This window comes from Mobula birostris, chromosome 12, assembly GCF_030028105.1.
Source record: "Mobula birostris isolate sMobBir1 chromosome 12, sMobBir1.hap1, whole genome shotgun sequence".
Classification (NCBI taxonomy): domain Eukaryota; kingdom Metazoa; phylum Chordata; class Chondrichthyes; order Myliobatiformes; family Myliobatidae; genus Mobula; species Mobula birostris.
This window is the reverse complement of record NC_092381.1, coordinates 113,430,475-113,445,883: the sequence shown is the minus strand read 5'-3', so window position 1 is coordinate 113,445,883 and position 15,409 is coordinate 113,430,475. Positions and strand designations below refer to the sequence as shown.

Genomic DNA, 15,409 nt, shown 5'->3' with positions numbered 1-15,409 from the left:
ATCTTACAATCGGTGCTGTAAAACGCCATGCTAACTGCTACATTACAGTATAGCATGGATGCAGGCATTTTGACTCATTCAGTCCACCCCCCCCCCCCAATCTAGTCCCAATTTTCCTGGGTCAGGCCCACATCCTTCCAAGCACCTGGTTCTTAAAGGAAAGGACAGGACCTGCCCTCAAGCCCGGTGGATTAAAGTATGAAACAGATTAACCAGACTGATACTTCACCAGGTCTCAAACAGGAGAAAACCCACAGATGCTGGAAATCCAGAGCAACACACACAACATGCTGCAGGAACCCAGCAGGTTGGGTGTCGGGCAACATCTATGGAAAAGAGATGGTTCAGGTCAAGACCTTTCATCAGGACTAGAAAGGAAAGGGAGGAGTCAGGATAAGAAGGTTAGGCGGGGGGGGAGAGGAGGAAAAAATACAAGGTGGTATCCTAAGCCAGGGATTGCAGACTCCAAGGGAAGTAGAGGCACTGCCGTGATTTTTTTGCAATCACACTTTCCTGCCGGGCCCAGGACATGCCCTCTGAAATATTAACATCCAGGAGTTTACACTCCCGGTAAATGTCACAAATCGTGGGGAAGAGAGATACCAGTGAATTTTCACTATCCTCTGTGCGGTCTCTGAACTTTCCATGCCTAGGGCAGGATCTGCCAATGCCTTCTGTTGGTAGGTATCCTTCTAGCGGGCAAACCCAATAGTCAAGGAGAATTGGAAGAGCAAGTCTGCAGAGAGATAGCAGGCAACTGCAAGAAACATAAAGCTGTGGTGGTAGGGGATTTTAATTTTCCATACATTGATTGGGACTCCCATACTGTTAGGGGTCTAGATGGTTTAGAGTTTGTAAAATGTGTTCAGGAAAGTTTTCTAAATCAATATATAGAGGGACCAACTAGAGGGGATGCAATATTGGATCTCCTGTTAGGAAATGAGTTAGGACAAGTGGCGGAAGTCTGTGTAGGGGAGCACTTTGGTTCCAGTGATCATAACACCATTAGTTTCAATTTGATCATGGACAAGGATAGATCTGGTCCTAGGGTTGAGGTTCTGAACTGGAAGAAGGCCAAATTTGAAGAAATGAGAAAGGATCTAAAAAGCGTGGATTGGGACAGGTTGTTCTCTGGCAAAGATGTGATTGGTAGGTGGGAAGCCTTCAAAGGGGAAATTTTGAGAGTGCAGAGTTTGTATGTTCCTGTCAGGATTAAAGGCAAATTGAATAGGAATAAGGAACCTTGGTTTTCAAGGGATATTGCAACTCTGATAAAGAAGAAGAGGGAGTTGTATGAAATGTATAGGAAACAGGGGGTAAATCAGGTGCTTGAGGAGTATAAGAGTGTAAGAAAATACTTAAGAAAGAAATCAGGAGGGCTAAAAGAAGACATGAGGTTGCCTTGTCAGTCGAAGTGAAGGATAATCCAAAGAACTTTTACAAGTATATTAGGAGCAAAAGGATTGTAAGGGATAAAATTAGTCCTCTTGAAGATCAGAGTGGTCAGCTATGTGCGGAACCAAAGGAAATGGGGGAGATCTTAAATAGGTTTTTTGCGTCTGTATTTACTAAGGAAACTGGCATGAAATTTATGAAATTAAGGGAAACAAGTAGTGAGACCATGGAAACTGTACAGATCGAAAAGGAGGAGGTCCTTGCTGTCTTGAGGAAAATTAAAGTGGATAAATCCCCGGGACCTGACAGGGTGTTCCTTCGGACCTTGAAGGAGACTAGTGTTGAAATTGCAGGGGCCCTGGCAGAAATGTTTAAAATGTCGCTGTCTACGGGTGAAGTGCCGGAGGATTGGAGAGTGGCTCATGTTGTTCCGTTGTTTAAAAAGGGATCGAAAAGTAATCCGGGAAATTATAGGCCGGTAAGTTTAACGTCGGTAGTAGGTAAGTTATTGGAGGGAGTACTAAGAGACAGAATCTACAAGCATTTGGATAGACAGGGACTTATTAGAAAGAGTCAACATGGCTTTGTGCGAGGTAGGTCATGTTTGACCAATCTATTGGAGTTTTTCGAGGAGGTTACTAGGAAAGTGGATGAAGGGAAGGCAGTGGATATTGTCTACATGGACTTCAGTAAGGCCTTTGACAAGGTCCCGCACGGGAGGTTAGTTAGGAAAATTCAGTCACTAGGTATACATGGAGAGGTGGTAAATTGGATCAGACATTGGCTCAATGGAAGAAGCCAGAGTGGTAGTAGAGAATTGCTTCTCCGAGTGGAGGCCTGTGACTAGTGGTGTGCCACAGGGATCAGTGCTGGGTCCATTGTTATTTGTCATCTATATCAATGATCTGGATGATAATGTGGTAAATTGGATCAGCAAATTTGCTGATGATACAAAGATTGGAGGTGTAGTAGACAGTGAGGAAGGTTTTCAGAGCCTGCAGAGGGACTTGGACCAGCTGGAAAAATGGGCTGAAAAATGGCAGATGGAGTTTAATACAGACAAGTGTGAGGTATTGCACGTTGGAAGGACAAACCAACGTAGAACATACAGGGTTAATGGTAGGGCACTGAGGAGTGCAGTGGAACAGAGGGATCTGGGAATACAGATACAAGATTCCCTAAAAGTGGCGTCACAGGTAGATAGGGTCGTAAAGAGAGCTTTTGGTACATTGGCCTTTATTAATCAAAGTATTGAGTATAAGAGCTGGAATGTTATGATGAGGTTGTATTAGGCATTGGTGAGGCCGAATCTGGAGTATTGTGTTCAGTTTTGGTCACCAAATTACAGGAAGGATAGAAATAAGGTTGAAAGAGTACAGAGAAGGTTTACAAGGATGTTGCCGGGACTTGAGAAACTCAGTTACAGAAAAAGGTTGAATAGGTTAGGACTTTATTCCCTGGAGCGTAGAAGAATGAGGGGAGATTTGATAGAGGTATATAAAATTATGATGGGTATAGATAGAGTGAATGCAAGCAGGCTTTTTCCACTGAGGCAAGGGGAGAAAAAAACCACAGGACATGGGTTAAGGGTGAGGGGGGAAAAGTTTAAAGGGAACATTGGGGGGGGCTTCTTCACACAGAGAGTGGTGGGAGTATGGAATGAGCTGCCAGACGAGGTGGTAAATGCGGGTTCTTTTTTAACATTTAAGAATAAGTTGGACAGATACATGGATGGGAGGTGTATGGAGGGATATGGTCCGTGTGCAGGTCAGTGGGACTAGGCAGAAAATGGTTCAGCACAGCCAAGAAGGGCCAAAGGGCCTGTTTCTGTGCTGTAGTTTCTATGGTTCTATGGTAGGTGATAGGTGAAACTGGGAGAGGGAGAGGGGTGAAGTAAAGAGCTAGGAAGTTGATTGGTGAAAGAGACAAATGGCAGAAGGAGAGTCTGATAGGACAGGACAGAAGACCATGGAAGAATGGGAAGGGGGAGGAGCACCAGAGGAAGGTGATGGTCAAGTAAGAGAAGATGTGAGAGAGAGAGAGACAGAAATGAAGAATAGTGAAGTGGGGGGGGGGGGGGGCCTCATTACCAGAAGTTCAAGAAACCAATATTCATACATCAGTTTGGAGGCTACCCAGACGAAATATAAGGTGTTGTTCCTCCAACCTGAGTGTGGTCTCATCGAGACAGTAGAGGTGGCCATGGACAAATGGGAATGGGAAGTAGAAAGACACAGGGTCTGTCCTTGCATAGCATCTTTCAAATGGCAAAATTTCCCCACACTGTCAAATCTGGCTCAGCTTCCTCAGGTGACCAAATGCATACATGTAGTATATTTTAAAGGGACCATACATATGCTGGGTCAGCTGTGTGTGGGGGAGAATTCCTGAGTTTATTGCGAGGATTATAGAGATGGAGGGGATTACAGACAGGAAGTGGCCAAGCTGTTGAGGAATGTGAAGATTTTGTTTGCTAGTAGCCTGGATATGTCAACAGGCACTGGAGTGGTTGTCCCACTGTATGGTGAACTGAGGCTGAGGGCCTGCTCCATCTGCTCTGGGGTTTGGGGCTATGGACTCACTTTTGTTCTGAATGTTGTTGGTGCTTTTATCATTTTTTCTCTCTCTCTGCACGTTGGGTGTTGGTCTTTATTTTAAATTGGGATCTTTTGGTTTTCTTGCTTTGAGGCTGTCTGTAAGCATACAAATCTCAAGGTTATACATTTTGACAACAAATGTACTTTGAACTTTGAGAACGTTGGCTCCTTGCTGGGTGAACAGGTCTTGACTACCTTGCAAGACTCTCTATCACCTACTCAACTGAGGCCTTATTCAAAGCAAGGATGTACGCTGAGGCTGTATGACGCCCTGGTGAGGCTTCACTCGGCTTACTATCAGCAGTTTGGGCTGCTTATCTGAGAAAGGGTGTGCTGACGTTGGAGAAGGTTCAGAGGAGGTTTATGAGAATGATTCTGGGAATGAAACTGCTATCATATACTATTATGGTCATTACCTGCCAACCACATTCAGGGGATGGTCACAGTTGGGAACTGGATGTAGGAAAAGCTGTGGATGCCAAGTCATGTGGTATATCTAAGGCAGAGTTCGATAGGTTCATGATTTGTATGGACATTTAAAGGTTACAGGGAGAAGGCAGGTGAATGGGATTCAGACAGAAAATAAATCAGCCATAACAGAATGGTGGAGCTCATTCGATGGGCCAAATGGCCTAATTCTGCTCCTGTGGCTTACGGTCTTATATAACTTCAACAGGGGCAGGACCATCCTAACCAGAGCCACAAAAAATAGATCTTCACTCAAAATATCTCAGCAAAAAGGTACCCTGCCCCAAACCTCCCAAGCAGAACAGGCTTGGCCTGGAGTCACTCTCACTTGTAATGGAGTCCAAGGTCGGAGAAGATCTCCTTCTGAAGTGACACAAACTCATCCAGTAACTCTGTGCTCTCGCTTCCTGTCTCGGCTGCCGTCACTCCAAACATCTCCACCTTGAATGGAACACAAACAAGCTGATAGAAACCAATCCTTTAGTAGAGAGAAAGCTTTAGAAGAAGAATTTTTTAAAAACTCTAGTTAGGCCACACCTGAGCACTGTGTGCAGATCTGGTTGCCACACAGTAAGACTGTGCTGGAGAGGGTACAGAGGAGATCTGCCAGGACATTGCTTGGAGAGGGGTTTTTCAGTTAAATGGAGACAACTGTTTAGGTTGTTTTTCTCTGGAGAAGAGGTGGCTGAAGGGTGACCTGATAGAGGTGTACAAAACAACGAAGGGGTAGATTGGGTAGTGTACCGTATCCGATCAATTGCGAGAATGTGGCGAGTGAATCGGCTGGACCTCCGATGCACGAAGTACTCTCTTTGGGCACAGGCTTTTGAGCGCTCATCTTTTGTCCCAGCAGGTCCAGTTCATCACTCCCACACTGTAAGTTGCCCAGCGTATACCATTATTAATACAACTCAGTAAGGACACTAAATCAGACCTCTCCATTGTCGTTCTTGCTCCGCACAATACGTACCAGGTAGATAGTAAGAAATCTTCTTCTTTTGCTGGGGGAGCTGTCTACAGCAGTCTTAATATAAGATTAAGATGAGCTCTATTTGTCACATGTATTTACGAAACAATGAAACATACAGTGAAATGCTTCGTCTGGCATCAATGACCAACAGACCAAGGACTGCGCTGGGGGCAGCTCGCAAGTGTTGCCACAGTTCTGGTGCCAACGCAGCATGCCCACAACTTACTAACCATAACTGGTACATTTTTGGAATGTAGGAGGAAGCAGGATCACCCGGAGGAAATCCAAGCAGTTATGGATAGAATCCTTACAGTGACAGGAATCGAGACCAATCAGTGATCACTGATTCTGTAAAACGCTGCGGTTAGGGCAGTTGCTACCATGCCATACTCCTGCTGCTGCCTGTAAGGAGCTTGTACGTTTTCCCCACGGGTTTCCTCCCGCTGCTCCGGTTTCCTCTCATGCAGGTGGGCTAGAAGGTTAATTGGTGACATGAATGTAACAGTGTGGTAGAGCTCGCTGGGCCAGTAGGGCCTGTTATCATGCTGTATTTCTGAATAAAAATCTAGATAAGCACTTGAAATTGTCAAGGCAGAGAAGGTTGTGGATCAAATGCAGGCAGATGACATAAAATCCATGAACAGCATGGGCAAAAGGGCCTGTTTCTGCACTGTACAACTACGTATAACTTACTGCCTTTGCCTCTATTGTAATAGTCACTTTAGGGGTTTTGGATCAGAATTCCAAAACTTCCAATGTTATCTTAACCACTCAGACAGGTAGAGGCTCCAGGGAAAGACAGATCACTTTTGTCATCTGTGTCACAACATGGATCAGCTGCTGAGCTCCCTTCCATTCCCCACTCCCCTCAAAAGTTGCCCACATCCCAAGAACCAGGCACTGGCACACGTACATGTTACGGTGTATTTTGGGGTTAGGACATATACTACTTCAGCTATTAACCTTCAGATCCGAATAGGGACCATGGATTAAATTTAAAATGCAACTCGGAACGAGGAAACAGGCACTTAACTGGTATATGTCTGCATATGCATGAATGCAATTGACAGCCCATTGCATGAATACGACAGTAATTAATACTCATTTTGGGTGTGTTGGTCGTAAAGAAAACTACATGCAACTCAAAAGAGTATTAAGGGGGCATTGAATAGGACAGGATATAGAAATTATCCTGTAACTTTTGTCCTTTAACATATAAAAACGTGCTGTAATGTTGGGTTAGGGAGTCTCTCTCTCATGACTCCAAAGGACTGTCAGCTTACATGTCTGTGTTGGATAAGACTACTTTTCTACCTATCAGCTGCATCTGTTCCGTGACTTTGTTCACTTTACGACGTACCCAGCAAAAATTATGTTGGCACGTCGCAGGCAGTGCTGCCCCTTGATTCTTTAAACTCTAACCATAATAAGAAGGTACATACTGATAATCTGTACTGCCAAATAAAGCAGTGAATGATTTTTTTTACACCCTACCAAGCGTCTCACGCTAGCTTGGTGTCAGCTAGATGGAGGCAAGAACACATGACATTGAATGAAAAGTTTTAAAATCCTCAATGGCCTGATGCATACATCAGTATTTGGTCAATAAATGGTTACAGTAACAGTATTATTCATAAATTATGTATTTTTTCCAATTGCCTTTTTAAAGTATTCATATTAATCTTTGAACAAGTCATTAATTTGAATGTCCCTGTTATACCTTTTTTTTTACATTTTATTTTTATTTGGATAAATAAAAGAGGAGAAAAACTGAACATAAAGAAGAATCCTGAAGGACCTAGCATTCTAAAATCAGAAACTCGAGCAGCCATAAATAAAACAAAACATAACAGAGCAACTGGTCCAGACAACACCGCTGTTGAAATGATACTGGCCTTAGAAGATTTTGGAATAGAGAAAATAACAGAAATAGCAAATGAAATCTATGATCATGGGGAGATACCAGCTGATTTAAGTAAATCAGTGTTCATCACACTTCCAAAGAAAGAGAGAGCAACAGAATGTGAGTTACATCGTACAATAAGCCTGATGAGCCACGTGGCAAAAATTATTCTCAGAGTAATCATGATGAGAGCAAGATGCTGTATAAAACCAGAAATCAGTAAAGAACAATGCGGCTTTGTGGAAAACACTGGAACCAGAAATGCGATTTTCATGCTACAGATGATCTGTGAACGAGCCATCCAGGTACAAAAAGATATCTACCTATGTTTCATTGACTATACAAAAGCTTTTGACACTGTCAGACACCAAGATGTTCTGGAAATGCTTCAAGATCTTGACACAGATGGGAAAGATATACGTTTCTTACGAAACTTATACTGGGACCAGACAGCATCCATCAGAATAGAAGAAGTGAGTGAGTATGTGCTCTATTCAAAAAGTTCAAAGGAACATCTAAACAAGCCTGATGCATTTTGGAAACAAGTCCTGTGTACTGATGAAGCTAAAATAGAACTTTCTGGCCACAATGAGCAAAGGTATGTTTGGAGAAAAGAGGGTGCAGAATTTCATGAAAAGGACACCTCTCCAACTGTTAAGCATGGGGGTGGATCGATCATGCTTTGGGCTTGTGTTGCAGCCAGTGGCACGGGGAACATTTCACTGGTAGAGGGAAGAATGAATTCTTTGAGTTTCCAATGTGTTTCAATTGATGAGTTTCATCAATTTCACTTTGCACGTTCTTAATTTCCTGTTTTAAATTAGAACTAATTTTGTTGCTATCTACAACTTGAAGTTGTTTTAATTTTCCTTGAAGGTCTGCTAATTTATGTGCATTGAATTTTTTCATGTGAGTAGTAATGGAAATAATTTTCCCTCTCAGTACAGCTTTCAATGTATCCCATAAGATCACTGGTGATGTTTCTCCCGTGCCATTATGGTGTAAGTATTCTTTGATTTCTCCCCTTAATTTCTCCATTACTTTCAGGTTATTGAGTATATGTGAATTTAACCCCCACAGTGTTTTCCTCATTTTCCTTTCCAGAATTAGAGACACAGAGGCTGGACTATGGTCCGGCAGATCAATTGTTGCAATATTACAGTTTTTTATCCTGAGTCTATCTGTATTAAAGATGAAGAAACAGTCTATCCTTGAATAGGCTGAATGAGGGAAAGAGTAATGTGTATAGTATTTACTAGTGGGGTGTAATTCCCTCCACACATCTATAATTCCCAGCTCCTCCATCAATGAATCCACTTTCCTAGTCAGAGGTTTATTCTGAAAAACTGTTCTTGAAGAATCTAATGCAGGGTTTAACCTGATATTAGAATCCCCTCCACAGATTACTACCCCTTGAGAGCTGACCATTAGGTCAAAAATGTGCCTATAGAATGACCATTCACAACCTGGAGGAGCATAAACATTCAGCAATGTTATTTCAGTACCTTCTATTCTCCTGTAATTTTTACAAATCGTCCATCGTTGTCTTTAGTCTCTGAAATATGTTCATAATTAAGAGTACTAGACATTAAAGCAGCTACCCCTCTTTTGTGGCCCAATTTATATGATGAATAAAATACATGCTTAAAGCCCATTCTTTTTAATTTTGCATGTCAGATTGGCTCATGTGCATTTCCTGAAGGAAGGCTATTTGTGCCCTCTCTTTTTTCAATTTAGACATAATCTCATTTTTCTTAATTGGATTCAAAACCCCACTTACATTATAGGAAGTTATTTTTACCAGTTCAATTTGCATTTTTCTCTTAATAGAAAAAAAAACACTCTCCTTTTCTAAACGAACAGTAAGTAATTCCTTCTCAACAGTAAACCAGAACATTAAATCAAACCCTAGGGATTTTTGAACATAGAACATTTGAAAATTTTGCCCGACTTCCCACAGTGAGGCCTGAGCACCGACTGCCTCAGTTCAGAGGGATAACCTCTATGTCCAGTCTGTGTTAGAGGGCCCCCCGCGGTGTGAACAGTCACAGAGAATTCTCTCCTTTTCATGTCTCGACCATATTGCTCTCATTCATGTTATTCCATCTAGATTATTTTTAATTACCAGCTTTCATTTTACCTTTAAGTACGATTTACTCTTTTCAGACATTTCTCAATTAGTCTACACTCTGTACGTTCGCGTCTGAATACTTGCAGCTTTTCCTTGTAGCTTGACACTCTGGTTCGAGTGGAGAGTCCTCGCCACACTGGTTGCCACGTCCACCGCCAAATCTTCTCCAGTAACGACTCCGGTTGGGTGATAACTTTTGTGGGTAGTCCCCGAACCGCCAGATCCAACGTTGCCTCTTCCACTGTAGTGTAAGTTTTTGTCCCCTTGTCATAAAAGACTCTTAGCCGAGCTGGATACAGGGTCTGAAATCTGAAGTTGTTCTCCTTCAGGACCTTCCATGTTTCCATGTATTCCTTCCGTCTGGCAAGGATCCCCGGTGCATAATTGTGGTCTAAACTGATTTTACAGTTGTTCCACATAAAGCCTTTCTTTTGCCATGCCAGTTTAAGCACTTCTTCCTTCGTTCTGTATCTGAGAAATCTGACTGAAATCGATCTGGGCTGGGCATCTGCCGGGGGCTGTGGTGCCAACGCGCAGTGGGCCCTTTCTATCTGTAGCTCTTTTGCATCTGGTATGTCAAGGTTCTCTCTAAGCAGCTTCTCCACGAAGGGAATCACCAGTCCGGGTTTACCTTCAGTTCCTTCGGGAATTCCGTAGATCCTCACATTTTCCCTTCTTGGTCTATTAGTTCCCACTGGAGCTGTTCTTGTAGCTTTAGCATTTCTGCTATCACTTCCTCTGCGTTTTGCAGCCTCTCCTCAGTCCCTACAATCCTCGCTTCGGCTTCATCGAACCTCAGATTAGTTTTTCCTATTTCTCCTTTAATGTCTTCCAGCTGTTTGTTGATATCTTGTCGGAAATCACAAATCTCTAAGAATCAAAGTCAGATTCACCGATTCTTCCACATTATCTCCATCCTGGCTAGCTGTGGGGGGAGCTAGGCCCCTCGTCTTGCTGCGACTTTTTATAGTTATCAGCCTTCTGAGCAGACTTTTTAATCTTGTACTTAGACTCCATCCTTGCCCCTTCTATTGATATAGTTATACAATACTAAATATTTGTCTAATTTTGACTTTGGGGCAGTTTACGTTTTTTTTTGTCGAGAGACCTTTTCCTACGCTGCCATTCTCTTGGAGACCCGGAAGTCCTCTCGGCCCTGTTGTACCTTTATGAATGGCAGAAGTCCAGGTAGTATGGGTAGGGCATCACGGTAGCATAGCACAACACTTTATAGTATCAGCAACTTGGATTCAATTCCCGCCACTGCCTGTAAGAAGTTTGTACACTTTCCCCGTGACCGCGTGGGTTTCTTCCAGGTGGCTGACCTTAACAACGACGACGATGAGTTGGAGTATAGAGAGGAAGTGGAGCGGCTGGTGGACTGGTGTGAGAACAACAAACCGAGTCTGAATGTGGAGAAGACGAAAGAACTGATTGTGGATTTTAGGAAGGTGCAGATGAACAGCCCCCCTCTGCACATACATGGCTCCTCTGTAGAGAGAGATAAGAGTACCAATTTCCTGGGGATTCACCTCACCTGGTTCCTCAATAGCACCTCCCTGAACAAGAAGGCACAGCATCACCTCCACTTCCTGAGGAGATTGAAATGAGCTACAGCCCACCCCATCCAGAAGCACCATTAACAGTGTCCTGACAAGCTGTATCTCAGTTAGTCTTCCTTCACCTGGTCCCTCGCCTTCCTTCAGTTAGTCCTGACGAAGGGTCTTGGCCTGAAACGTCGACTGTACCTCTTCCTAGAGATGCTGCCTGGCCTGCTGTGTCCACCAGCAACTTTGATGTGTGTTGCTTCAATTTCCAGCATCTGCAGAATTCCTCGTGTTTGCGTTTTTAAAAAAGCTGTATCTCCATCTGGTATGGAAGCAGCAGAGCATTGGACTGGAAGTTCTGACAAAGGACTGAGAGAACGGTTGAAGGGTCTCCCTACTGTCCATCAGGGACATTTATCAGGAGCGCTGCATACGCAGGGCTCTTAATATTATCGAGGATCCCACCCATCCATCCAGCATCCTCTTTGACTTTCTCCCATCAGGCAGGAGACTCTGATGCATAAAGACAAAAACAGTCAGTATGGGAAACAGCTTCTTCCCTTGGGCCGTTAGGTTTCTGAGCTCCCTGCCGCAGTACAATTCAAGTGTCACCGGATAATCTGTTCTGAACCCTACAATACTTAATTTATGTACTTTACTTTGCTTATCCATGTGTAATTCATTTGTAAATTTAATTCTTAACTTTCTGAAGTTATTCTGTATTATATGTGTGTTATATGTACCCTAGTTCAGAGAAACATCGTCTCCTTTGACAGCATACGTGTGTATAGTTGAATCAAGTCAAGTTTATTGTCATTTCGACCATAAGCTGCTGGTACAGTACACAGTAAAAACGAAACAACGTTCCTCCAGGACCCTGGTGCTACATGAAACAACACAAAACTACACTAGACTATGTGAGACAGCACAAGGCTACACTAGACTACGTAAAACAACACAAAAACTACACTAGACCGGCACAGGACTATATAAAATGCACAAAATAGTGCAGGGCAGTACAATAATTAATAAACAAGACAATAGGTACAGTAGAGCACAAATTACAATATAATAATAAGTGATGTAGATGTCAGTCTAGACTCTGGGTATTAAGGAGTCTGATGGCTTGGGAGAAGAAACTGTTACACAGTCTGGTCGTGAGAATCCAAATGCTTTGGTACCTTTTGCCAGATGGCAGGAGGGAGAAGAGTTTGTATGAGGGGTGCGTGGGGTCCTTCACAGTACTGTTAGCTTTGCGGGTGCAGTGTGTGGTGTAAATGTCTGGAATAGCGGGAAGAGAGACCCCGATGATCTTCTCAGTTGACCTCACTATCCGCTGCAGGGTCTTGCGATCTGAGATGGTGCAATTCTTGACCAGGCCGTGATGCAGCTGCTCAGGATGCTCTCGATGCATCCTCTGTAGAATGTGGTGAGAACGGGTGGGGGGAGATGGACTTCTCTCACCCTTTGCAGGAAGTAGAGACGCTGCTGGGCTTTCTTTGCTATGGAGCTGGTGTTGAGGGACCAGGTGAGATTCTCCACCAGGTGAACACCAAAAAATTTGGTGCTCTTAACAATCTCAACGGAGAAGCCGTCAATGTTCAGCGGAGGGTGGTCGCTCCGTGTCCTCCTGAAGTCCCTTTTGTTTTGTTCACTTTCAGAGACAGGTTGTTGGCTCTGCACCAGTCCGTTAGCCGCTGCACCTCCTCTGTGTATGCTGACTCGTCATTCTTGCTGATGAGACCCACCACGGTCATGTCATCGGCGAACTTGATGATGTGGTTCGAGCTGTGTGTTGCAGCACAGTTGTGGGTCAGCAGAGTGAACAGCAGTGGACTGAGCACACAGTCCTGGGGGGGCCCGTGCTCAGTGTGATGGTGCTGGAGATGCTGCTCCCGATCCGGACTGACCGAGGTCTCGCAGTCAGGAAGTCTAGGATCCAGTTGCAGAGGGAGGTGTTCAGGCCCAGCAGTTTCAGCTGTCCAATCAGGTGCTGATTGAAATGGCAATAAACTTGACTTGGCTAGATAATGAATTTACTTTTTGACATTTATTACTACAAATTCATTAACTAATGATAATCTCTGCTCAAAGTTACCACAGCACATGAGAACCTTCTGAGAAGAAAATTGTCCATCTGGTCACACACTCTTAAAAAGGTTCACCAGCCCCGCCAAAAACAAATCAAATGAAGCAGCAGGAAAAGGAAGTGGTACCTTGGTAAAATGGTGAACCCGAAAGAGCCCCCAGGGATCCCTTGCTGTGTCTGTCTCTGCTCGGTAACACGTACTGCTGCACACCATCCTGCAACGGAAAAGACAGCGTTCACTCCAGTATTCATCAACAAGCCTCACACAGTGAATCGGCCCACCGTACTTCACAGAAACAACAGTCGGACTTGGCTGGGAATCGTAAAAGGAGATAATCCTCACCTTGGTCAAAGATATTCTTTGTTGGAGGAAGGCCAAACCATAAGACACAGAATTAGGCCATTCGGCCCATTGAGTCTGCTCTGCCATTTCATCATGGCGTATCCATTTCCCTCCTAACACCATTCTCCTGCCTTCTCCCTGTAACCTTTCACACCCTGACTAATCAAGGACCTATCGACCTCCACCTTAAATGCATCCAGTGACTTGGCTCCCACAGGCACCCGTGGCAATGAATTCTACAGATTCACCAGTCTCTGGCTAAAGAAAATTCCTCATCTTTGTTCTCAATGGACATCCCCCTATACTGAGGCTGTGTTCTCTGGTCCTAGACTCCCCCCACCGAAGGAAACACCTTCTCCACATCCACTCTATTGAGGTCTTTTAACATTCAATAGATTTCAGTGAGATTCTCCCCCCCCGCCCCATTGTTCTAAATTCCAGCAAAAACAGGCCCAGAGCCTTCAGTCACTGCTCATATAATAACCCTTTCATTCCCAGATTCATTCTGGTGAACCTCCTCTCAACCCTCCCCAATGTCAGCACATCCTTTCTTCAACAGGGGCACAAAACTGCTCACTATACTTAAAGTGAAGCCTCACCAGTGCCTTATTCAGTCTCCATATTACATCCTTTCTTTTATATTCTATTTCTCTGAAAAAGGATGAGAGAGAGGGCACAGCACTTAGTTAACGGGTTCGGGAATCAGCGACCCAGACAGCTGAAGGCATGAACACCAATGGAGTGGTGAGTAAAAGGAGGGAAACACCTGGAAAACGGGGTCTCGTATGCAAGACTCGTCAGTTCAACAGCATCCTACTCCAGAACCTGGGAATCAACTGCTCCCTCTGTAACTGGATACCAGACTTAACGGCAAAGCCGCAGTCAGTCTACGTGGGCAGCAATGTCTTTAGTCTCATCATGCTGAGCTGCTGCACTCCCTAAGACTGTGTGCTCAGCCCACTGCTGAGGCACGACTGTGTCGCAGGATCCAGCTCAAACCACGTTGTCAGGTTTGTAGATGACACGACATCAGGAACGATGACGAGACGGAGTAGAGGGAGGAAGTGCAGCGACTGGTGGATTGGTATGAGAAGAACAACACAGGCCTGAATCTGAAGAAGAACAAGGAAATCATTGTGGACTTCAGGAAGGTGCAGATGAACCATCCCCCTCTGCGAATACACGGCTCCTCCATACAGAGAATCAAGTTCCTGGGAGTTCATGTCACAGATTACCTCACCCGATTCCTTAATATCACCTCCCTGAACAGGAAGACACAGCAGCATCTCCTCTTCCTGAGGAGACTGAGGCAAGCAAGGCTCCCCCACCGCCCCAAACCTAACTGGATTTTACAGGAGGACCATTGAGAGCATCTTGATCAGTTGCATCTCCATCTGGTATGGGAGCAGCAAAGTATCAGACCAGAAGTCCCTACAAAGGACTGTGAGAACAGCTGAGAGATGGAGGGCATTTATCAGGAGCACTGTGTACACAGGGCCCTTAGTATTATCAAGAATCCCACCACCCATCCAGCATCTTCTTTGACTTTTTACCCTCAGCAGGAGACTCCGACACATAACGACAAGAGCAGTCAGGATGGGGAATAGTTTCTTCCCCCAGGCCATTAGGCTTCTGAACTCCCTGCCACATTGTTTTCAATGTTTCACTGGTTAATATGTTCCAGTACAATATTTAATATTAATGTACTTTAGTTTGTTAATTATGTGTGATTCATCTGTAGATTTTATGCTTACGATCACAAGTTATAGAGTGCATGTGGGTTTTGTGTACTATTGTGCCTTACACCCAGGTTTGGAGAAACGTTGTCTCTTTTCTGTATACAATATATGGTTATATATGTTATATACATAAATGTAGTTAAAGGACAATAAACGGATAAATTTGGAAGATTTAGGGCTGAGGAACAGGGTACCAATTTGCCTGAGACATAGCTACCCACTCAGAT

The 15,409-nt window shown here is 44.1% G+C and overlaps 1 protein-coding gene across 5 annotated transcripts in view; it reads right to left on the bottom strand.

Annotated features, from left to right (window-relative positions):
• sars2 (seryl-tRNA synthetase 2, mitochondrial) overlaps window positions 1-15,409 on the bottom strand; it is a 124,919-nt gene that overhangs the window by 42,936 nt on the left and 66,574 nt on the right. For 4 of the 5 annotated variants that reach the window (XR_011888095.1, XR_011888096.1, XM_072274512.1 and 1 more), the window contains exons 11-12: window positions 13,228-13,315; window positions 4,789-4,901 (exon numbers count right to left, since the gene is read on the bottom strand). Coding sequence is in view for 3 of the 5 variants with exons in the window: in XM_072274512.1 (XP_072130613.1) it covers window positions 4,789-4,901; window positions 13,228-13,315 (201 nt within the window). In the remaining 2 variants the exon portion in view is untranslated. Of the gene's footprint in view, window positions 1-3,977; window positions 4,089-4,788; window positions 4,902-13,227; window positions 13,316-15,409 lie in introns of all 5 variants that reach the window. The other variant, XM_072274514.1, reaches the window with a different exon arrangement.